The sequence below is a fragment of the Vespa mandarinia genome, chromosome 25 (assembly GCF_050613455.1).
Source record: "Vespa mandarinia isolate Hongniang chromosome 25, ASM5061345v1, whole genome shotgun sequence".
NCBI lineage: Eukaryota > Metazoa > Arthropoda > Insecta > Hymenoptera > Vespidae > Vespa > Vespa mandarinia.
This window is the reverse complement of record NC_140834.1, coordinates 2,728,509-2,754,675: the sequence shown is the minus strand read 5'-3', so window position 1 is coordinate 2,754,675 and position 26,167 is coordinate 2,728,509. Positions and strand designations below refer to the sequence as shown.

Sequence of the window (26,167 nt, the reverse complement as noted above, 5' to 3'; positions counted from 1 at the left end):
TCGTATCAGAAATATTTATTGTTTTTTAAATATAGATTATGATTCCTATATTGTAATAATATTAATACAAATAATATTGAGATATTTTTCTACATAAACCCAGTACAAATATTACACATTGCCCCTGAAAGTAGGCTTCTCCCTACACAATATTGAAATTAGGATTATATACTCTATTATAATATGAGATTAAATAAAAAATTATTAAATTTAAAAGATTTGGAGGTGCTTTTTTTTGTTAGGGGAATCGGTATAATAACTGATAATTCACAATAAGATGAAATTAACAAAATTTTAATTTATGTATGCTATTTTTGATATTTAATTAATATTAAATTAAATTAAATTTTTTTTCATAAAACTAATTCAAGTCAAAATATATAGTATTGTTAAGATTTTATACAAATTACATTTATATTAATTAATTGGATTATAAAGTTTCATTTTTAGATAAAACCAAATTAGACAGTAAAATTAAATAAATTAATTAACTTAAATAAAAATTAAAATATGTGCGAATTACCTGTCAATTTTAATAAAATATTCTATCTAAGAAATTTTAAATAATTTCTATTGCAGGTAGGTATTACAAAATGTTTTCTAATTCAACATCGAGCTAACAATCATTAAGTTAATTTATTAAATTAATTAAACAGTTTTTATTTAATGCATTTAAGAATCCATTCATAAAAATAAAAAAACACGAAAAGGAGAAAGAAATAATTGCAAAAGAAGAAGTTTGCTCGCTGAAAGCCCTGTTTCAGTTAGATACAAAGATTTATCCATACAAGATGGATAGAAAAATTCGCGTCTCGAACACATCGAAAAAACTTAGCTTTGACCAATAGACTCTCGCCCAATCTCGAAAAAGATCAGTCATAAAGGCTTCCTCTATTCTATAATCGAGAAAGACGGCGAAGAAAAGCTTATAAAAACACAGCTAAAAAAGTTACACAACACACTCACTCTGCTGTGGTCCACAGGTGGGACTTTCCTCAAAACAAGTTGAGAGTTACTGACGAACTCCGCTAGTGGCTCCGAAGTGACGCACAAAGAAATTTTATTACTGTTAACCTTGGAAGTTTATTATATAGGAATAGCAGGCCATCTAAGCACTTGCGAGAAACATAACAGTGACTCTCGATTCCTACCTAACTTTGCATTTTATTCGAACAACCATAAAATATAAATTTTAATTTAATACAAAATGATTTATAATTTTAATATATTTCATTACTTATGACTGACTTTATAATATATATATATACTTTGTAAAATTTTAAATAACTATTTACAAATCACAAAACCCCTATTTTTTCTATATTCAGATACAAAATTAGAAATATTTCAAAGAACTTAATCAACAAATGTACGAGAAAATAAAGTAATACATTAATAATCATTAAGATACTTTTCAAATGACTTACATCGAAATATATCTGCACAGAAAAAATACAATTCGAATATAATTAGTATGAAATACTATAAAATAAAAGAAATTACCTGAAGGTTTGAAATAAAAAATTATTTACGCTTCTTTTCTGATAATCTAAACATTCTCATAGTTTATTTCTCTTCCTACATATTTGTAAGAAATAGAATAGGTCAATCGTTAGCAATTAATATAATTTAAGGAGTAAAAATTGATTAAATATGATACAAATATGTATATATTAATAGATTTACAGGGTTATGAACCGATTGGAAAGATTCATTTCAGACATTTTCTAATTAAGATTGCTGACAACTGAATTAAAACTGACTGCCTTTTCCTTCTTCTTCTTCTTCAGCGATAAAACACTATTCCTTTAAAAGAAGCAATTGCACAATAGAAACACAGAGGAAAAGTGTGAGATATATCAAGATGCGGCAATATCACATCAGTACCATGTATTTATTGTAATTTGGAAAAGCGTGTCAGCAGAGGTGCAGGTGCATGTAACTGAAGATGTTTAGTAAGCCTACAACGGAAATATTATCGTATAAAATTGTATTTAATAGTGTTAAGTATATTAATTTTTTAAAGTCTTTTAATGAGTGAGATATTATTACTTTTAATACCGACAGTGCTATACCATTAAATTAAAAAGTAATGATATATGTATATATATATAAAACGCATAATTAGAGAATTTCAAAGTCGATCTTTCGTTTGACACTCTCTTTCTTATAGATATTTCACTACTTACGTTTTTCTTCTTTTTTACTTTCTTCCTTTATTGCATAATTTTAGGTTTCTTCCTCTATTGCTAATTTCAATTCTCCCACAAACTACAATTATAAATTTATTAAATGTATAAGGAAATATAAATGTTGGTAATCATATTACAAATAAAAAGAACCATATATATGGATGACATACTTTGTAGAACTAATTACGACACTTTACATACAGCTTATATATCTCTTGTTGTAGTTTTGTTGTCTTTTACTATAGAATTTCGTATTTTCTTCCTTACGCATTTATTTCTTTGTCACAGAAGTTACCTCCTTTGTCAGTTTTTTCAAAAGTAGATGATTCTATAATCGTGGACATTTCTTGTATCAGAAGAGACTTTACATTAAAAAGTATTTCATTTAATCTTCGCATTTATATAGTACCCATTATATCAGTGGCCCATTTGAATATTGTATTTCTCTGAACATAATAAATTTGTATACTTAGAATACAGATCCTAATTAATATTAAATGGAATGATACCAATGAGAACAAATTAAGTGCCTCAATTATTTCTATAGCTACAGTTTTTCTTTATCATTTCATCAGTGAAGTAAGAGGTAAAGTATTACTCTTTTTATATAATCAATAATCGTTATCTGAGTAAACAATATGACTTTTAACTTATTTCGAGATTTATGCGAAGAAAATTAAATTTTTGACAAATATATTTACTAATTTTATGAATTTTATGAATGAAAATCTATTTGTAATCGCTCGATTACAATCCAAGTTAAAATCTTGAAAGTAGCAATCAGATTAGCATAACCATTATTCTCCAATGTTGCGTATCTATCGAATTATAGTTTGGTCTAGATTATGAAAATAATATATGAATAAATATACGAAAATTCAATATGTCTTCATATGTCAAACAAATGTGCATCTGTCGTTTCATCTTTATCTTCTAAATATATACAATATTTTCATTATTTAATTTTATATCATTCCATTCTTTCTTCATTGTCTTGGTCAACTAAAGTATTATTTTTATCATCACGTTTTCATTATCGTCATTACCATCTTCATTTTCTTTTTCATTGTTTTTAGAGATAAGCTTATTTTCATTTGCTGATAATTCCGAGTTTTCCTGGATAATTTGTAGCTGAAATTGAATATTTCTTTTTAATTGGTATAAATAAAATTTCGATTTAAGAATTCATTTTTTTATTGAAATAAAGTTATAATGTCTGTTTTACAAAGAAATGCGAGTTTTTTTAATGCGAGTAAGTTAATGTTTACTATCTTGCAATTTTTTCTAAAAAGAAATTGTAATACTTACTCTTCTTTAATTTTTAACTATATATATTTTAGGAACGTTCGATGATTAATTGTTCCTTATCGAGCGATTACGAAAGTATAATAATTTTTCTCATTTATATTTTAGAACTACAATAGTCATATGTTAATTTCATGAGATTCCATTTTTGTGTTGCTTCATAAAAATACATTTCCACTTCCTCGTCGTTTTCTTCCCTTTTGCAAGCTACACAAAGAAAATACTTGTGTCATGTACTTTTTCAAAAGAACGATTTAAATTATAATAATAGGGAATATTATTAAATAATATGTAATTTTTTTAAAAATTATTACATTATTAATAATATAATATAACCTGAAATGTATCTTTCCATTTATGACGTGTTGATCTGTTCTTCATTTTAATATAATATTTCAAAACTGCATTTAATGATTCTAATTTTAATAATATTTTACGTCTTCAACTTTACTAATTAATTGATAACAATGGTTTTCTTTACAGCCAGAACTTATATTAAATTGAACGTACATCTTTGTTAAAAGATTTTTATTTCGGTTAGTAGAAGAGTGGAAGAATCAAAACAATAACTTAGGCGACACCTTGCGGTAGTAGGTTCCAGTGTAAGCTTATTATGTTCGTGTTTATAGATTTTGTTGGACGATCAAATCTTAAGTTTCCTGGAAATATAGCATCCTTATTTATCGACACTATGGTATCAACCATGTTTAAAAATAGAATCGATGAACGAAATACTAGGCTCGATAATGATGCTGAGAGCGTGCCTGGAGAAAGATTACCAGAAATACAGTAGATTTTGTGAAGAATAAAACAGTTTTTGAAAAATGATTTTGTATGAAATACTTGTTAAGTATAAGGTATAGTGCTACAATTAACTATTTTTTCAAATTCTCCATAGCATCTTATTATTTACGTTTATTAACTATAAAACGTCTTATTTCTGTTTGTGTTTTTCTGAATTCTTGATAATCTCAAATATTACACCATTCATTTTTATTATATTTTTGCATTTACATATTCGAATCAACAGGCAATGCAACTACGTCGCATTATTTGATTTTATATTCTAACAATTTTTCGATCCATTTCTGTTGATGCACGTTTTCGTTGATCCTGTTTAACGCGCATTTTATAGAATAATTTTTGTTTTCATTTGATCTCTATTTTTCTATTAATCTTGTTCATACATCTTTTTATAAAAATGTAACTACTAGATATCAGTATAAACTCGAGGATAAAGAAAATTGTTCCCTACTTTAGTAAAGAAAAATCATGAATTTCCTTTAAATCAATTCAATCCACCATTTATCCTTACATCTCTTAGAAATCCATTCCGACTTTTTTCAATTTATTTTTATTTATAAATACTCTTATTTATTTGGCATAAAAACGTTTTCTTTTGATCGTATCAGTTCTTTTTTAAACGACAAATAATTATAAACATGATATCAGGAAACAATATTTTTATTATATTGATATATATTTATATATTTGTATCTTTCAATATTTAGCTATAGATTTTTTAAAATTATATGAAATATCCAGCTAAGTATCTCGATCGAAAAACACCGTTTATAAATGTGTTAATATGTGAGAGATATGGCGTGGTAATAAAATTAATATATATTTTACTTATTTCCAGAAGTATTTCTCGTTTTGCATAAATAAAATTGACGAATTTTCATCGCAATTATAAATGTTTGAAGCAAGCATTATTTCCTTATGCTCATGTCACGTACAGGTGTTGTTATCGAATGTACTCAACTGTTGCATTGAACTATAAAGTTTAGTAGAAATAAGTAGCCTTTCCCTTCAACCATAGAAGGCTTAAACTATCAGTGTACGCAACTCATAACGATCAAAAACTTTATATTTAGAAATTAATTTTCGACGTTTTGGTTAAATTTATGGGATTTGGGATCAGTATGATGAATGCACTTCACAAAAAAATCCAAAATAATAAATTTACTAGTAAAAATGATACGGTATTAATATGTATTTCGGGAACAAATCACAGCAGTTATGATTTCGAAATACATATTTGTCGAACAAACTTTGAATTATTGTCTTACTCGATTTATCTTAATTTTTACTAAGAAAGAGAAAATCCAGTAAAAATAATACATTGTTTCAAAGGAGATTAGAAATGAAACTCATGGCTAAGCATTTGGCCACAATTTAACATTTAATAAAAATTAAAAATAAAAAAATAAGTATATATTATATACAATAAATAGCGTAGTATATAAGGAGAAAGTTCTAACCCAAATAACTGTCCGAGATTTCACGAATAAAAACCGTTTAACTTTGATATATTTTATTCAAGAAATTATTGATTCGTACATAGGTGATAGTCTAAATTATGATTATTTTTATTCTTCATTCTTTTGCTTATCTTTGCTTCATTTACGGGGATTCAAATGTTACAAGCAGCCTGGAAATCATAGCCCATGTGATGATAAATAGGACACAGACGATAAGAAGTTTCAATGCTTGATGCATCAAATAAAACCTTGAAAATTTCAAAAATCAATATTATTTGAAAGTGATTGTTAATAATAAAGGGACAACGAAGTAAAAATGCAATAAAAAAGATACCTCCGCTTTTTTATATGAGCTTGTGGAAGTGTCTCAATAGGATCCTTTAAGATATATTTTCTTATACCTGAGAAGTATGTTTCAAAATAAGTACTCCAAACGAGATCCTTTATATCACAAAAGAATAATTCACGATCTTCGGGCGTCAACTTCCTCAACAATTCGTTCCATCTTTCATTCGTAAATCTTTTTTCGTTTATACAAAAATAACTAACTAGATCTGACATTTCGTGAATTTTATTATACATTCTAAGTAACCTTGAACAAAAAGGATTATCGTCAGATGAAATTTTTCGCTTTTTTATCGTTCTAATATGCTCCCTCCAAAAAATAAGATAAGAGAAATTTACCTAGGATTTTTACCCCTGCACAAAGAGAGTGTATCGATTATAAGAGCTGGTAGGAAATGGACAAAATATATGTAGAAAAGATAGATCGGCCGATATTTTGTTATTTCAAAGATGGGGCACCAAATTGCCTTTTCAGATGGTACCAGTTCTACATACTTAAGTATCTTATTCAAAAATCTGCCGAAAGTGAATGCATTGTCCTTTGATACGTAATTGTAAATGGGAATATCTTCGTTGGTTCTAAAAAGATTATGTATTCATACAAACGAATTAATTCAATATTTTCTAATATTATTATTTAATTTGATCCTAAAAATATTGTTTCGAGTATTTGTCGTTACTTTCGTTTATTTGCAATCTCCCATGCGCTAGCGATTATTCCATTGGCGGTCAAATCTCCAGGTACCAAGTCCATATTTATCGATCCATCGCAATGGAGAATTCGCGTTAATCCCATTAGAACACTTGTTGTAATTCCTGTTGGTCCGTACAAGTTGTCGATCCATCCTTGAATAGGTTCTCGATACGTAGATATCACTAGAAATATTAAATTGATTAACATACACCATTTATCGTTTTATACTGTAAGGATTACATTACTACCAACCCATTCCTGGACGAAATATTCCAATCGGTATAGAGTCAGCATGCTTTTTTATAAAATTCTCTGCGACTGTTTTCGTATAAACATAAGTATTTGGCCATATTCCGATTAATCTACAATCAAACAATTGTGTGAGTGTAATTAAGTGCTCTATCTATTCAATTCATATTTTCTGTGACTAAATATGAAACTAAGCAATCGATACTCCGAGATATAAACGTACTGTGGGGTAATATCGTCGAGCAATTTTTCATTTATACTGTTCACCAAATTTATCAACTTATCGGGATCTATCGGTGGGTCATAAAATTTCTCCTCAAGTGGAATATGAAAACAATTGGAATAAGCCGTTGATACCTGCACAACACTCTGAAATTTTAAGAATAACAAAGATTTGTTACAGTCAGATTTTGAAAAACCCTGATTGTTATTAATACGTATACAAAGGACAAAGTTGGCACCTTCAGTTTTGACATTTCTTTGGACAAATTTATTATATCCTTTACACTCCGAACGTTGATTTCTGTCGCCAATTTTATTTTCTCATTGAATTTAACGGTTGCGGCGACATGAAAAATAATTGAGACCTCGCGTATTAATGTAGCTCTATCAACCATTGAGATATCGAGATTCGGCAAAGTACAATCGCCCTTGATTGGGACTATACGATTCTGGAATGTTGGTTGTTTCTCTCTCAAAGTCGAAAATAACTGGAAAGTTGACAGAGTTGTAATTATTTTCTCTCTCACGTTCGTTATGATAAATGACAGGAAAACGACTTTTTGCGATTTTTTCCACTGGTTATGATAGATCAGTACTTTGTTTTTCAATTCTCTTTATTTTATATACCAATTATATTATTTAATAGAAAGAGATATTTTCAAAGTTGAATCAAAGGTGAAATAATAATTTACCAATCCCTGTAATAGATGTAATAACTCACAGAATTTTCGATTAATTCTTCCATGCGTTGATGCACACTTTTTCCTTTTTTTGTACGTATCAAAAGATAAATGCAAGTGATACCGGGACATTCTCTTAACAATTTCTCGATCAATAACTTTCCTATGAATCCTGTTCCACCAGTTATAAAAATACTTTGACCACTGTAAAATTTTTGAATGGGTGTAAGTTCGTCATTATTCTCGATGGGTTGAATATATACACGTGCATATTTAGTTTTCGTAGCAACTCTCAAAGAACTTTCCGATAGGGCCATTTCTTGTTCACCTCTTTCTGGCTGTACGTCTATCATATTTGCTTTTCTAAATCGATCTGTAAACATAAACATAAACATAAATGTAGATATCTTCTCTGTTTCTCTATCGTATTTATTTATTGTAATCGTTTAAACGATATTGCAAGTAAGTTCAAGTGTCCGTTGAAAATATTATAATCGAACGTTTGATTAACACAATCTTTATTCCGATGGGTTTGCTCTTTCTATCTTAATATCGATTATTAAAAAGCATTCATGGCATCTATTACTTGTCCTAATATATATCTATAATTTAAAATAGACAATTTCGTTATGATAGAAAATGATCGATAATTGGTGTCCTCGATAATTCGAAAGGGAAAAATATCACGTAACATGTACATATATTAATATTAATTGCTTCATGATATTTTTTTTTATCTAATATAAGGTAAAGGAAAACGTTTCAATTGCAAATGTATCTTCCAACCTGCCTCATAATAATATGTAATTAGTGAACATCATAGAACAAGTTATAGAAGAAAAATTAATTGAGTCTTCGAATGCGATCATTATTCTATACTATTTTTCTATATTATTTTTCTATACTATTTTTCTCTACGTATAATTTTTCTCGTACTACGCAAACAGAACGTGTGATATTCCTCGTTAATAAAATGATACGAAATTCTTTCAACTAGACAAATTTTTTAATCTTCCTTCGTTTCAGACAGGAAAAAAATATTTATTACGATTCTTGGAGAAACCTTTTCAATATTTGATAAAAGGTAAGTGCAAAAAAGTTAAAGTTAGTCTATATAAAACTAAAGGGGACCATATAAAAACCGACAAAAAAGAGTGTCAGGAAATTTACTGTAGATAATTACATTACATATTTCGTCTCAACAATGGTTATGTCAAATAAAAATATTTTTGATCGGTCCACTAACAAAAGAATAATCAAAACTGATCACATTCCGAGTTTACACTTCTGAATATTTCGAAAATTAAAAAAGAAATTTTCGCTTTCTATTTATTGTATTAATTATGGTAGTTGCAGCTAATTTTTCTAGATTTTGTTGAATTGTAATATTAACCGAATACCTTAATTTCTTATTTTTCCGTAATTTCGTGTAATTCACAAACCTTTTTATGGTTTTTAAAATTTTCACGTAATCATTTACTTGAATTTTCGTAAAAGAATGTTACTAAATTTTTAGAACACATTTTTTGATTCTGATTCTTTTTAAGTGTCTTCTATAAAATTTACTTACTTTCTGAATTATTTTCCATATTGCACAATTAAAGTAGGCGGGTTTATAGTAATGTTATGAACATTCGGAGTAGAGATTTTTTTCTATTGTTTAGGACAGTTGTAGCTGTTGATCTAACGAAGCTCACTTTTGAACTGAAATATAGAAACAACCAAAAGGATTTAACCTTTTTCTTCCACCATGTTTCATTGATCAATTTTTGATCTTCTTCGACACTTTTGCTTTTTTTTCTTATATTCGAACATAATTCGTATCCTGGAAAATACATGTGGTCCAAAAGAAGATATCACCACACACAGGTTATTGCTTGTTTTAATGCTTGATGTATCCAATAAAGCATAAATTTGGAAAGTGGGTATTATTTTAAATTCTAATGACAAAGGAACAATAAAAAAAAGGCAAGAAAAAAGAAGTCTTTGTTATTTTATATATGCTTGTAGAAGCGTTTCAATGGTATATTTAAGACATGTATATTTTTATCGTTAGGAGACATAATCAATAATATGTACTTAAACGAAAATTAAAATTATCAGTCTTATTTTAGAAATGGATGAAACATTCATGAGAAGAAGAAAAGAAAGGAAGATCAAAATTAATGTGTAAGGTAGAATAACAGAAAGAATTTCTATATTCGAATTTACATGTTGCTTTCTAGATGAGTTTGGAAATGATGCAAGAATTTATGTAATTATCGGTACAGGCAGTCAGATAACAATTTTCATGGTCAATTAATTTCTTTTTAACGGAACGTGTCAAAAGATATATCTATTTTTTTAGTTAAGTGATATCCTCTTCACAATTCTTTGGTCAATAATTACCTCGTTGATTTTATTTTCCTGTTTACAAATATTTATTTATTTTTTTATTCAAATGGTTGAAGGATCATTATCCAATTAAATGTTTAGAACGCTGTTAAACAAAAAATTTCGTAATTGGAAAATCCATGATTATTTTGAATGATCTGATATCATCACATATGAATATATCAGTGTTTTTTCGAAATGAAAAAGTACCAAAATAATACGTAATACGTAGTGAAAAATGTTTGTTACGTCTCTCAAAGTATCTTTGAAATGAATATCATTCATTGTTATGACCTTCCACCATAATTATTACGCTATACTTTCTCTTTTATTCATGGAGAATAGAGAAATATGATTTCTAATTTTAATCAGGTTTAACCGGATTTTATTTGTAAAATAAATCGATACGATGCGTCTTAGTGAGACGAGTGAAAGAGGACTTACTTATAATAAATTTCTTCTCTATTTTTATGTTAATTGTCGTGTAAGTGTCATAAAAAATCTTTAATCCTTTTAAATTCGTCAAGTTTTTAGCTATGATCGAATGTAGAATATTGTCTCCGAATATAATTACATCCTCTCTTCCTCATTTGCTTGCTTTTATTTTCTCCTTTGATCTTTATATTAAAGATATAAATATAAATATTAGTAAAAATAAAAATTTTCTGTATTTAAGTATTACATTAATATATAAAAAATTTTTGTATTGCCAAATTGTAATCGTAATAGTTGTAATTTATTAATTTAATTGTTTAAATTATAGTATATTAATTTAAATTCTTCATATTTATTTAAATTTTGATTATACAAAAATATATAATATTTCAAAAATTATGAAAAATTTGTTAGTATTTTAATTACCACAGGCCATTTAAATTATCGGTTTAGCATTATCTCATTACAATTAGACTGCAATATTTTGCAGCTAGTTTTTTTTTATTTTGTTAAATTATGATAATATCTAAATAACTGAAAAAATATTTCGCATAACTGCGTGTAACTCAAAAAGTTTTTTTATACTTTTTCCAATGTAGACTTGGAATTTGTTGAATTATCATAAAGGAATATGATTAAATCTTTATAACATATTTTATACTTATGAATTTTTAATGCAAATTTACGTAAACTTAACTTAGTTTTAGAAGTATTTTCCATTTTGCATAATTAAAATTGACGCACATTCATCGAAGTTCTAAACGTTTTTCTCTTGTGCTCATGTAATTTTTAGATGCTACACGAAAGAAGGGCATTCTTGCACTGAATTATAAATTCTAGTAGAAGTTGGTAGCCTTTCCTTCTACCTTTCAAAACTTTAACTATCATTGTACACAACAAATAACGAACGAAAGCACTACATTTCAAAATTAAATTTCGACATATTGATTAAATGTTTATTATAATGTTTATGTAATATATCTAATTTAGAATGATTTATTTTCCTATTTTCTGTATTTCTTCATTGTACTCATTGATTTTTAGTACAACCTTTTCTTTTTATTTTTCATTTATTTCTAAAACTAATCCGATAATTCTATTAACTCCATGAATAATTATCAACGGTAACGAGATGAAATTATTCAACGAAAAATTGTTGAGAAATTAGCATGTCATCAGATTCATTTAACTCTTGATATTTTCGAAAATTAGTAAAGAACGTGCTTCCATGCATGAAGAAACTCATGGAAGATTCGAATAATGAGTTGTTTAAATGTGATCGATTGTTATTTCTTACTAATATCTAATAATATAATTAAATTTTCTATATATCACTTTGATTAAATTTTGAGATTCCTTGTTACCACTAGAAACGGTATTAAAAATTTAATATTTAGTACACGTAAGAAGAAAAAAATTGATAAATATATTTTGTAATATGATACTCGTTGAACATGCTAGAAGTTGCAAATGGTTGTTTTTCATGAAATAATATTTATTTATGATCCGAAAAACGGATAGATTCACAAATCTTTTAATGTGTGATTTCTACAGTTATTTTTCACGCTGAAGAATAGACATTCAGAATTTCCACAACGCATAATCCCAATCAAAGGCGACTGTAATTTGCCGAATCTTGGTATCTTAATGGTCGATAGAACTATACTTATATGCGAGGTCCTGGTTGTTTTCTATGTTGCTTCGACTGTGAGATGTAATGAGAAAATGAAATCGACTTCAGCTATTAATGTTTGAAGTCAAAAATTTTATATCATTTTAATTTGCATTAAATTATTCGATTAATATTGTACTAGGAAAAAATATCATTTGTATGCTACTTCATTTTTTTTTTACTACACGCAAGCACTATTATACAAATTTATCGACAATATTAAAAGAGGTCGATTGCAAATTAAATGCAAGAAAAAAGCAAAAACGTAACCGGTTAACAAAAAATATTAGTAATCTATTCTTGTAGGTGCGCCCGAAAACTTAACTTATAATAAACATCGTCGAATAAAAATTAAAACGAGACTATGGCTATAACTATGACTATATGAAGATATTGGTTACAAATCATTTTAGAATAATATTTTCATACGGGTTATATAGTTCGCATGTAAAAGAAAATACATATGTTTTTCTAATTGACGCCTTATATGAATGCGACATATTAATCAGGTTTGATATATTTCCAATCGATTTAATTAAACGGTCAAGGATTTTTGCTGATAAATTAAAAAAAGAGTGAGAAATGTAAGCAAGAGGAAAGATAAAATGATCTATTTAACCGAATACACTAAATAAACTATTATATAGATCTATGTACATATATAAACTCGAACGAGTCGTTTGCATCAAATAATTTAATATTTTCGAATTTGTTTTTCAACGGGTAGTGTAAACTTTTGTATAATGTAGAAATACTTTTGGGTTTTTATTCTTTTTAGAATTTGATACCATTTCAGATCCAAATCTATAATTGGCATTTGTATTGTATTTAACGGTACATATTTAATAGTACAATATAATAATATGATAGTAAATAATGAAATATAAAATATAAATATTAAATATAGTATATAATATAATAGGAATAATATATAGTAAAAAACATAATAGAATGCAAAATACGAAGAAAATGAATGAATGATTGTGATTTTTCCCTCGTACTCGTCATACGTTATACGACATTCATTTATGTCCATGCGCTATAATTACGAGAAAAAAATTTTTTTCATTATCAAATATTAATATATTTTAATGTAATATTAATTTGATTAATATAATAATAGGATTTTTTAATTAATTAATATAGTCGAATTGAACGAACCTTATGAACCTAACTTTGAGTCATTTTCAACGCAAAAATACAATAAAAAATTACAAATAAACAAATAATTGTTAAAATATTTTGATAAATAAAACATAGGTAAATTCTCAATATGAATAAGTATAACATTTTACAAAATAGTTTAATGTCAAATTAAAATCGAATTGTCTCTCGTTAAATAATTCTCACGATAATAATTAGTATAATTTATAAATATAATAATTATAAAGTCTTAGAATGGCAATAACGTTTACTAAGCGAATTGATCATTGCATTTTATAAAATGGAAATATTATTATTAACGATTATCTTTACGCTTTACCTGATATTGAGTATGCAAATTTATGGAAATGGCAAGCGTGAGAGAAATGATCGTGATCATACATTTATTTCATATTTTTTCTGTATTTTTGCTTTTTGTAATATTGTTTAATGGTACAAGTATCATTGAAATACAACACAAATGCCAATTATAGAGTTTCATGTTAATTGGGGTCAAGTGCAAAATTAGAAAAAGAAAATGAAAGCAAAAAATGACTCTTTCGAAAGTATTTCCACATTATATGTCATTATAACTGTACGTGGTACGAATATTAAAAATTGATAAATATCTATGTTCATAAATCTAAGCTACTTTATTTTATAAATTATATGAACTCAATCGCACAGATTATGCAACCTTTTTCTTCTCATCATCTGTCACACTTATCTTTTTTTTTAAATAACTATTAAAAATGTCCAACCGTTTGTAATCGAGTCGATTTAAAAGTTATCGAAATTCATTATTATTCAAATAATGTCAATATAATTCAATAACGATTAATGAACGATAGAGAAATATTACAAAAAACTAATTAATAAATTAAGCGTGCGTTATTTCTTTTTTTATTAGATTTCAAGATTAGGATAGACTGACTGTTAATAATATATGCAGAAGATTGAAAGATTCATTTGATATGTTAATCATTCATCATATTTTTTGTCGGTCATGAGAAAATATGTTACTTTTATTTTCCTTATAATTTCCTTATATTTTCCTTTCTTTTTCTTTCATTTTTTTTTTATTCTTATTGAATACCTTCACAAAATTTGTCCTAATGTTTTCAATTATTCGATTCGTTTGTAAGATGTTAACACTCGAATAATCGTTCTAGATCAAATTATATAACGGTGATTTTTTTATTGCTACCGCACTTTGGTTAAATACTTAATGATAATAATTATATATATATATATATATATATATATATATAATTATAAATATAATAATTATAAATAATAATATAATAATATAATATTATAATAATATAATAAAATAATAATAATATATAAATAAAAATATATAATTATAAATATATATATATATATATATATATATATATATATATATATATAGGCTATCTAAATTTCTTTTACTTGATTCGATTTTTTTTCATTTATTTCCTGAACTTAATTGTTCGTGACTTTAGTCGTCTCTGGTATATATGAAGGATTTTGAACGTAAACCACTTTAGTCGATCATAATATATTAGGAAAATTTTATAGTGAGCAACTATAGTCACCCATGGTAGCGAAAAAATTAATATAATATTCTTAATAATATTCATGAATTAAGAATCTATTTAAGGATGGATTTATAATATATGTAAGGGCCAATAGGAATTACAACAGGTGCTGGAATGGGATTAATAGAAACTAATCATCAAGATGGATTGGTAAAAGTGAATTTAATGTCCGTAATTCTGATGATCAAACCGCTAATCATTAATGGTTGATATATCGTATAAATTAGCAACCAAAGATCGTGAATACTTCTTTTTCCTTTTATGAAGGACTTTTTGGATATTTTGGCTATATATGGCTTATATATGGCTTTTGAAGGATATTTATTTTCAAACATATCTCTTAAAGAATCTCATTGAAATGCATCTACATGTTTGTGTAAAACAACAGAGATATCTTCTTTCTTGCATTTTACGTTCACTATCGCTTTCTAATGATATTTATTTTTCGAATTTTCAATGCTTTAATGGAAGCATCAAATATTGAAATTCGTTATTGTCTGTATCTTCTTTATAATTACATGATTTCGCGTCTCATCGTAATGTTCAGATTTTCGTGAAAGAAACAAGATTGTCAATGAAGATGAAGAGGAAAGAATAATTTTAATTCACGTTCTTGTCAAAATGCGGATCAATGAGTTTTTTTATTTAAGGGATTTTGTTTAAAATGTAAATTTTATGAAAAATTATAACTTTAGCCTTCCTTTCGGGTGGCACGGAAGGAAGGCTGAAATTATAATTATTTGGATATTTTTATTCATAAAAATTTGGTCGGATATTTTTTTTCTTATTCATTAACTTATTTATTACTTATAAAAAGATATACCGCTATATTTTTAAAAACTTGTATAAAGTAATTAAATATTTTTATATACTTATATAAAAATATTTCCTACATAAATTTAAATCGTAAATCACATAAAAGCAAATATTTTTTGAAAACAATATATTACTGTTAGATGATTTGTTCTTCGATATTTATTGGAAAGCAATGAAAATTAGCATGAAATTAATAATGCAATAATTATGCGTCAGGTCAATAAATACATAAGTACATTGAGGTTATTATTGACGAGTTTTTATTTCGTATATTCCTTATCATTTTCATCATGATAAATTGATTTGCATTTTTTGTTTACAGTTATCTTAGATTTCAATAATTCGAGCAAAAACTTAAAAATGAAGTTTTGACCTTTAGAATTGTTACACCTTTAGATCGTGTTGGATATGCTGAATAAATAGTAAAGGGGAATAATATTAAGCTGCTTCTATCTGATTTTATAGTTTAGTGTAAAAGTGAACTCTGTTCGAGTATATACACCTATCGTGAGTACGGAAGGAAAGTACGTTTGTGATTAAGTTATTAAGTACGTTAATAATTTTTTTTAAAGCATATACGCAATTTTAATTCATAATTGGAAAATACCTGTGAAAGAGAGTAAAATCTGTATATATATGGAAAAAAAAATTTTACAATTATTAAAGTATATATTTACGATTATGCGTGATATTACGTGAAAATAATAGTCAGTGTGAGAGAAACAATCACGATACTTCGTTTATATGTTTCATATCTTTTTTATTATATTATTTCATAACATATTATACTTTTATGAATATTTATTTTCTAAAATTTTATATTATTATAAAATATTATATTATATAATTTTATTATATTAATTTGCAAGTAGCATTAAATATAATGCAAATATAAACTATATATTTAACATTTGACGGGGAATTCAGTATAAAAAAACAAGCATAGAATCGCATTTTCGAAACGAATATTCAAAATTATGTTCTATTCAAGATTATGTATTCAATATTGTATATTATAATATATAAACGACATTATTGTAGAAAGATCGTTTTCTCAATTAAATGAATTACATAAACTTTTCTTTTTTCCTATTTTATGCTGTTGTTGCTTTTTTTTTTATTTCTCTATGAAATCGACAGTTCAATTGTTCAATTACATCGATTTATAATTCATCGAAGTCTGATTATTATTTAAATGTTATGTTTCTTAATTGAATTGGGAGATGATAAATAAAGAATAGAGAGAAAACTATAGTAAAATTTGACATAAGATTTGAAAACAATAATGATAATGAATTCATAACGTGAGCGGTTTTTTTTTTTGTTTTTGTTTTATCGAACAATTTCTCAAAACGGTAGGCTGAAAATAAGATACCTATTTATTATAGATATAGATATAGATATGTATCTTATATTGCATACGTACTTATTGTGGATAAATTTCGACGAACCAATGTCACAATCTCACTCCCCTCATAACGCTCTGTGTCAATTGATTTTTTTGCGAATAATTTCAAGACAAGTTAGGAAGGTGCAAAATATTTTCCACGAAAAATTGCTTCTTTGATCATAATCATAATAGATTATAGAAGAAAATATATTGTAATAATCAATTAAAATGTAGATTTATTCGATTGTCAACCGTATTTAACATTCTTTATTTCCCATTATTACTTTTCGTACGTTCGCATCTCAGAAAAGTAGTATGTAGGTATATATACACAAACGTGCTTACCATGAATATATATTTTATAATTGAAAGTGATCGTCAGATGAATATGAAGATAAAAGAAAAGACGCAGTTAAAATAAAATGCGTTAGAATAAAAAAATGCGTCAATAATAATCGAGAGTACAATTTATAATTTTTTCAGAAGACATTTCAGCTTCGTCGCGTTAGCATATATACTCTGACGTTAAGATTATAAAATTATCAGTTTTCTTTTCAGAAGTAGATTAAAAAAACCCGTCCGAAAGAGAAAATTATGATATAGAATTTAAAAAAATTTCTAATTCGCGCTTATTTTTATAGATCAATTTGGAAGAGTAGAAATGATGAAACCGCTGTTAGAAGAGTATGGTCAAGAAATGGCCCTTGATTCAACAGTTGGAACATCAACTATAGAATCGTCCGTCGAAATAATCGATAAGCTTACACCTATTCAAAAGTTTTACGACGATGAAAGTGTATTTTTAACTGGCGGAACTGGATTCATGGGAAAATTATTAATCGAGAAATTGTTAAGAGGATGTCCTGGCATCAGATGCATTTATATTTTGATACGTTCGAAAAAAGGGAAAAATGTTCTTGAACGCTTGGATGAATTTATGGAAGATTCGGTAATTTGTTTATTATTTCTATATTTTCTTTGATTCCTTATCTATGATATTCTGTATTTATTAAATAATGTATACAGCGTGTCTTATTTATTTTGAAAAAATGGGAATATTTTGTGAGAGGTCGAACTTAAAAAAGAAAGTTTTTGTACGAATTTGTTTAATGTGAAGGGATCCATCATGTTTCAATTTCTTTTTAAGCGTGTTAAACGTTGGGAGAATTTCAAAGTCAAATTCATTTTTTTAAATCGAACTATATAACTGCTTTTTGATAATTGGATTGATTTACATTCATGTTGAATTCTATGCAGTATAACAGTCATGAACTAGTGATATATATTTGTATTCCTTATTATTTGAGATCTCACGAATTTATAATGTAATTTATAGTATTTTATAATAATAAATGACCTCATATAGAAAGTCGTCGAATTCGTCTCAAAAAATCATTGAACCATGAAAAAAGAATATATATTTCTATTAAAAAAATGAACTTAACTGTAGAATTTTCCATATCGTTCGAATTATATAAATAAATTTGGCACCATCCAATGTTTCCGATCATATCAAAACAAATCTCTTCAAAAATTTTTTTGCTCTCTTCAGTCTCTCAAATTTTAATTATTTGAGATAAATTGAATACCTTGTATATACTTGCTAGATATACGAAACAAGAAATTAATAAATAAATTATTGGTTTAATGTACTTTAAACATGTACGAAGTCTTCGAATGCTATTTATTTTTTTATGACATTTATTTAAACGAAATAGACAAAATTTACAACTCTGTGCGTTTTCTAGTTATTTTCCAAGTTGAAGGAAGTAGAACCAAAATTCTGAAAACGAATAGTCGCGATCAAGGGAGATTATAGCTTGCTAAATTTCGGTATTTCCAAAATTGATAGAACTACACTCATACGCGAAATATCAATTGTTTTCAATGTCGCCGCGACCATGAAATTCAATGAAGCAATGAAAGCGGCGGTAGCTATGAACGTCCAAAGTCTAAGGGATTTGATAAATTTATCCAAAAAAATGCCGAATCTGAAGGTACCATCTTTACCCTATATATACTTACTAATAACTATCAAGGAATATTTCGAGGAATACATTGACTTTTGTAAATGTTCATTATCTTTGATAATTTAGAGTTTTGTACACATATCAACGGATTATGCTAATTGTCTTCATAATTCGATTAAAGAGATATTTTATGATCCACCTATGGATGGGAACAAGTTGATTGATCTGATGAATTCTTTGGATGAAAAATTGCTCAACGCCATTACACCGCGATACATTTAAATTTCCAAATAATAATTCTTTTTACTTATTTCACATTTATTTACAAAAAAAAGAATTTAAGAATTTGTATTATGCATTAATTAATAATACATTTACATCGTTCCTTTTTTTTAGATTACTTCGAATATGCCCGAATACATATGTGTACACCAAATCAGCCGCTGAAGATATGATACAGAAGCATGCTAAATCGATATCGATTGGATTCTTTCGTCCTGCAATTGGTTGGCAGTAATATAGTTTGTGTAGAATAATACAAAAAAAAAATAATTAATATAAATAATGTATATTAATTAATGTAATATTTTTAATAACATCAACTTATCGAGAACCTTTTCCGGGATGGATCGACAATATAAACGGACCAGTAGGAATTACTGCATCCGTTTTTATGGGATTAATGAGAACTCATTATTGTGATGGATCCTTAAAAATAGACTTGGTACCCGGAGATCTAACTATAAATGATCTAATTGCGAGTGCCTGGAATATTTCAAATAAACATCGGTAGGTTCAAATGATTTCGTTTACACGGAAATAGTATTTTCACGATCATATTAAATAATGATTTTAGAAAAAAGAAATTATATCTTCTTTATTCGAATCGATAATGTTTCATATTCAGCGATGATATTCCCATTTACAATTACATATCTGAAGATAATGTAATCACTTACAACAGACTGAAGAAAATATTATTTAAATACGGACAATTAATGCCGTTTAAGGAAGCAATTTGGTACTGTTCTTTAAACATAACGAAATACCGGCCGGTCTATTTATTCTACGTGTATTTTCTATATTTACTACTATTAGCTTTTATAATTGATACGATCGCATTGTGTTTATATAAACGGCCAAGGTAAATTTTTCTGATCTTATTCTCTGGAGGAAAAGCATTAGAACGAAAAAAGGGAGAAAAATTTTATACTGATAATAATATTATTCGTTCAAGATTACTCAGAATGTATAATAAAATACACAAAATATCGGACAATCTTGGTTATTTTTCTATGAATGAATGGAACTTAACAAATGAAAGATGGAACGAATTGATGAGGAATTTAACGCCTGCGGATGACGGATTGTTCTTTTGTAATATAAAAAAGCTCGATTAGGATAGTTACTTTTAAACTTATTTCGTAGGGATAAGAATGTACATTTTAAAGGATTCCATTGATACGCTTCCGCAAGCTCGTATAAAATGGCAAAGGTATCTTCTTTCTTTCATTTTTACATTATTGTTTATCTGTCATTAATATTAATTTCTAAATGATACTTATTTTTCGAATTTTCAAGACTCTATTGGATGCATCAAATATTGAAATTTGTTATCGCCTATTTCTTTCTTATGGTCGCATGGGCTATCGTTTCCGGACTACTTGCAACGTTCAGATCATCGTAAAAGAAGCATAATAGTGAAAGAAAATGAAGAGAAAATAATAATCATAATTTAAGTTTTCATGTATATACAAACCAATTATTTTTCATATTTCATGGATTTGAATTAAACGGTATGGCGAAGAGGCAGGAGTAAATTATTATTTTTTATTTGTAATCTTTCAACAAATATTTGGGTTTACCTTTTTTGCATTTACTCTTATTATTTACAAATAATGTACTTATCTATGTAGTTTGGATGGGTATGACAAAATAAATATCATTCACAAAATATATATAATATATATATATATATAATAATATATATATTATTGTGATTATTGCAAATCTATTTTAAAATAAATTTATAAAATGCTATATATCGTTCTATTTCTCTTCATAAATATTATAAAATATTTTTCATGAATTAAAAAAACAGTATATGCTTTTAGCTTTTCCTTCTATTTCGTGACGCTGGAACAATGGATATTTTGAAGCGGTAAAAATAACTTTGTTTGCAATGCAATTAGATATCCCACAACATTTTGTATCATGAATGTGCACGGACTGCTTGGAAATAAAATCTTTTTGTACTTTCCTTACGTTTCTACCAATCGCATATATTTCTAATTAGTAAACTAGTAGTTGAATAATTTACCGCTTTTTTCAAAATTTCTCAGAAAAATATTAATTTGTTAACAAATTATAGCAGTTTCTTCGGATTTAACGTGTTGGAAAATAATGTCACATAATCCTGTATTTAAGTGAATTAAATAATTAAGTGAATTAAAGCATTAAATAAATTTTCACAAAACAGTACTTTCTAATTTTCACAAAAACCAATAAAATTACAATTTTCTAAATGCATATCCATATAAATTTTACTTTCACAATTATTTTTCATAATACTTTAAATGAATTTTCACAAAACAATACTTTCTAATTTTCACAAAAACCAATAAAATTATAATTTTCTAAATGCATATCTATATAAATTTTACTTACTTTTAGAATTATTTTTCATAGGGCAGAATTAAATTAATGCGCTTTTAAAAAAATTATGAAATTTTAAAATAAACGTTCCTTCCTTCCTCTTACTTTGGATAGAGATGTTGCTCGAACGAAGTCTATCTTTGCACTGAAGCAGTACCCCTCTACTTTCAATTTTAAACTCAATATTTCTTTTAACAACCTTGCTTTTTTTACGCATAATCGAAGGTAAGTAGCCTGAAAAAAAGTAAAAGGTAAAAACTGGTTAGAACAAGCTTCTATTTTTAATGCGTACAATGAGGCCATAAAAATTCAAAAAATAAGAATCATTTAAAAATGATTGTCAACGATAAATGAGCATTTAAGAAAGAAGGAAAAAACAGTTGTATTTATCATTTTATATAAGATTATAAAAGTATTTTAATAAGATTATTTAAGATACATATCTTATGCTCAGAAGATATGATAATTATAGAGTACTTAAATATTAGAAATGATATCATTTAGAAACAATTCATTCACCGATCATTACTTGTTAACTTTCTTTTCGGTTCATTCCATTTATTCATATACTTTCATTTGATCGTAGAAAAATGATCGACTACATCCAATATTTTGTGACAATCATTCAAAAGTTTGGAATCAATTTATATAGAATGATTACATTGTAAGTATACTCAATAAAATGATACTCCTTTTGAATAATAATCGAAAATGAAACTTAATTCTCCTAATAAATAAATAATTTAAGATATGTCACATATTATATTACATAATCGAATATTAATTAAGAATTTAAATAAAGTAAAAATAATTATTATTATAATAAATAAATAATTTAAGATATATCATATATTATACTATATAAATAAATTTTTTATAAATATTCTTATTATAATTAAGAATGTGATTGGGTAATTACCATATAAATTATAACTGATAAATAATTAATATTTATTTAAAATTAAAATTATAAGATATTTAATTATTTTAGTATCTTATGTTTAATTAAATATTAAGTGGAATTTAAAAAGTAAGAAGATTATTGAAATAAAGAATATTTTTTAAATTAAAAAAAAAAAAAAATAAAAAATGGAATATTTAAAAATAATAATTTAATTATAACATAATATAATGTATAAATAATTAATTAATGTATATATTTAAATTATAGAATATATTTATTAATTAATTATTATTATTTATATATGTTAATAAATTTTATTATATTTTAAAATGGACTCAGATTCGCAAATACATCTTGTACTTGATTTTATCTTTATAAAATCAAGAATCCACCTTTTGGATCAATCATTGAATGAGAAAGTTACGAAACTACCTTTCAAGTGAGTAATTTAATTCTCTTTCAAGGAAATGATTACGCTCTCTTGATTTTATTTCTGTTTTTCTCAATTGATTTCGTGTAAACGTAAAAGTTCGTTCATATTATAAATATTCTAAAATCAAAAATATTAATGTATTTTATATAATGGAAGGTAAACGTACTCTAATCTAAATAAAATAATAAAACAAATCATTAGAAGAGTCGATTGTACTTTTTATCTCAATTTCATATTTGCTCATTTAAATATTTTGAAAGAATATTAATAATATTTTCTCACGATATAATTAATAATATATTTAATAATATATTCTCATAATTTTAATAATATAATAATATATTCTTACAAATTTTTCAGTTTAGATTATATACATGGAATATATAAAATTAGTAATCGTGAATGTTATGACAAATAATGTAAAAAGTACACAGAGAAAAATTGCTTATGCCAATGTTTAGTATATCGTAATGAGCCATCGTGTCGTTCTAATTCGTCGTCAGTAATGGAATTATTTTTAAATACGTAATTATCAACATGAATATCTTCGTTGAATCTGAAAGATAAGATCTATCATTATGAGTTAATTTAATTGTTTCTAATCTTTATTTGTTTTGATTAAGAAAATATTATCTAAAAGTACATGAGATCATTAGACTATTTACATTCGATTATTTACATGTTATCAATACATTCTCGATATGTAAATATTACAAAAAATGTTACATCAATTAACATACATCATTTATTGTTTTCTTTTACAATAATTACTATTAACTTAATTTCTGGATGAAATATTTCAATCGGTATCGTCTCAATATTCTTGGACACCTAATTCTGAACGACTGATTTCATATGTAACGTAAGTATTCGATCACATTTCAAGTAATACGAAATTAAAAAATTGTATGAGTGTATTATTAATTAACGCGTATCATCTATTTTTTTAATATATTTTTATATTAATAAATGTAAAAGTGATATAAAAGAATTATACTTGGAGATAATAAACGTTCTGCGTTGTATTATCGTCGAGTGATTTTTCGTCTATAAAATCAATCAAATTGATCAATTTGTCGGACTGTACCAGATAATTAGCATAATCCGTGAATACATGAACGAAATGCTGAAATATTAATAATAACGGACGTTTGCTAATCTCAGAATTTTCATTGAAAAATTCAATTTTTGACATTTACTTGAACAAATTTATCGCATCCTTCAAACTTCGAACATCAATGTCGAGCTTAAGACGAATTGAGACCTCGAGTATAAATGTAACTCTATTTGAGATTTGACATAATTGCTCTCAATCATGATTATAATATTTCAGAATTTTGATGGATTTTCACTCAACGTAGAAAATAACCATATAGAACAACACATTGAAATAATTGCAAATCTTTCACGTCTCGTTTAAATAATAACCATAAATACTTATTACGTTAAAGATGAAGATATTTTGTACGTTCATAGTGCACTAAATCAATAATTCATTTATTAATTTCTCTCTTTTCAAATTTACTAAATACGGAATATACCAGTGAAATTAAAAAATTTCAAAATTATATATTAAATAATATAAAAATTATATATTATATAATATATACTGTATATTAAAGTAAATCCTTGATGAATTTTCCCCTGTGTTGAATTATATTTTTTCTTTCTTCGAACATTTCAAAAAACAAATGCATTTAATGCCGGTACATATTTTTAAAAATTTCTTGATGGATTATTTGCATATAAATCCTGTTTCACCGGTTATGAAAATACTTTAGAAGTATTATATATAGTACATATATCGTAAAAGTCCCAAGTCGGTTGATAACCGAGGTAAATTTCTCATAATTTATTTACTGAAGGGAAAGCATTAGAATGCTAAAAGAGAGAAAAATTTCAAACTGGCAATAATCATTTTCGTTAAATGTATAATTTAACGAAATTGGAATGTATAAAAAAATTCACCAAATGGCGGACGTTTTTAGTTATTTTTGTACGAACGAATGGACGTATACGAATGAAAGATGGAATGAACTAATGAAGAAGTTGACACCCGAATATCGTGATTTATTCCTTTGTGATATGAAAGATATCGTTTAGGATATTTATTTTGCAACATATATCGTAGGAATAAGAAAATACATCTTAAAGGAATCCATTGATATAAACAGCTATAGCTATTAATGTCCAAACTCTGAAGGAATCACTTTGTCCAAAGAAATAATGAAACTAATTGTACCATCTTTATTCTATTGGGTCGTTCAGAAAGTCATTTCGTTTTTTTTTTTTTTTTTGTGAAAATGAAAGACAATTTTCGTATAATGAACAAATATTTTATTAAATTATATATTGGCCATTCTGGTCCAATACCTTCTGCCATTTTTCTGGTAGTAGCATGATTCCACGCTCATAAAATTTGTGATCTTTGCTGGCAAAAAACTGATCAAGGTGGTTTTTGACCTCCTTATTTAAAGTGAAAGGTTTAACCGTCTAAAAAATTTTGCAGTGACCGGAACAAATAATAATCCGAAGGTGTCGGATCTGGAGAATATGGTGGGTGTGGCATTGTACCTCATTCAAGCTGTAAAAGGTTTTGGTGAGTGACCAAACTTGTATGAGGTCTCACATTATCTTGGTGAAACACTACAACTTTTCTGTTGATTAATTCTGGCCTTTTCTGTTGAAGTGTTATCCGTTAAAATCTCAAAAAAAAAAAACGATTCCTTTAAAATCCCACCAAACAAACAGCATCATCTTTTTTTTTAATGGATATTGGCTTTGGAAATGCTTTGACCCGGTTCATCTTTTTTGTTCCATGATCTCTTGCGTTTGACATTGT

General features: G+C 26.3%; 2 protein-coding genes and 1 long non-coding RNA gene across 7 annotated transcripts; 1 reads left to right on the top strand and 2 right to left on the bottom strand.

Annotated features, from left to right (window-relative positions):
• Positions 1-1,543: 1,543 nt before the first annotated feature.
• Positions 1,544-4,153, bottom strand: LOC146872241 (uncharacterized). Of its 3 annotated transcripts, none has more exons than XR_014983579.1 (6): positions 3,834-4,150; positions 3,501-3,704; positions 2,894-3,323; positions 2,363-2,638; positions 2,190-2,271; positions 1,544-1,961 (listed from the first exon to the last, which is right to left on the bottom strand). It is a non-coding gene; the product is annotated as an uncharacterized LOC146872241 (long non-coding RNA). The 3 variants fall into 3 exon arrangements; XR_014983580.1 differs by having other exon boundaries at positions 1,546-1,961; positions 3,239-3,323; positions 3,834-4,146; XR_014983578.1 differs by having other exon boundaries at positions 2,363-3,323; positions 3,834-4,153.
• A 1,658-nt stretch (positions 4,154-5,811) lies between these two features.
• On the bottom strand, positions 5,812-22,145 carry LOC146872239 (fatty acyl-CoA reductase wat-like). 3 transcript variants are annotated; one of them, XM_085664137.1, is made up of 10 exons: positions 22,001-22,140; positions 9,522-9,655; positions 7,993-8,324; positions 7,511-7,759; positions 7,273-7,418; positions 7,053-7,162; positions 6,787-6,982; positions 6,446-6,685; positions 6,096-6,353; positions 5,813-6,009 (listed from the first exon to the last, which is right to left on the bottom strand). In XM_085664137.1, exons 2-10 carry the CDS (start codon positions 9,538-9,540, stop codon positions 5,904-5,906), a joined length of 1,656 nt encoding a protein of 551 aa, XP_085520263.1. In that variant the 5' UTR covers positions 9,541-9,655; positions 22,001-22,140; the 3' UTR covers positions 5,813-5,903. The 3 variants fall into 3 exon arrangements, with proteins under 3 accessions (XP_085520265.1, XP_085520263.1, XP_085520264.1); XM_085664139.1 differs by lacking the exon at positions 7,511-7,759 and having other exon boundaries at positions 5,812-6,009; XM_085664138.1 differs by lacking the exon at positions 9,522-9,655 and having other exon boundaries at positions 22,001-22,145.
• LOC146872240 (fatty acyl-CoA reductase wat-like) lies at positions 17,980-21,343 on the top strand. The gene is given in 8 exon segments (XM_085664147.1): positions 17,980-18,312; positions 19,112-19,360; positions 19,460-19,602; positions 19,730-19,839; positions 19,927-20,122; positions 20,241-20,477; positions 20,571-20,828; positions 20,915-21,343. Coding segments are annotated over 7 exon segments (1,386 nt in total). The 5' UTR covers positions 17,980-18,024; the 3' UTR covers positions 20,734-20,828; positions 20,915-21,343.
• Positions 22,146-26,167: the final 4,022 nt, after the last annotated feature.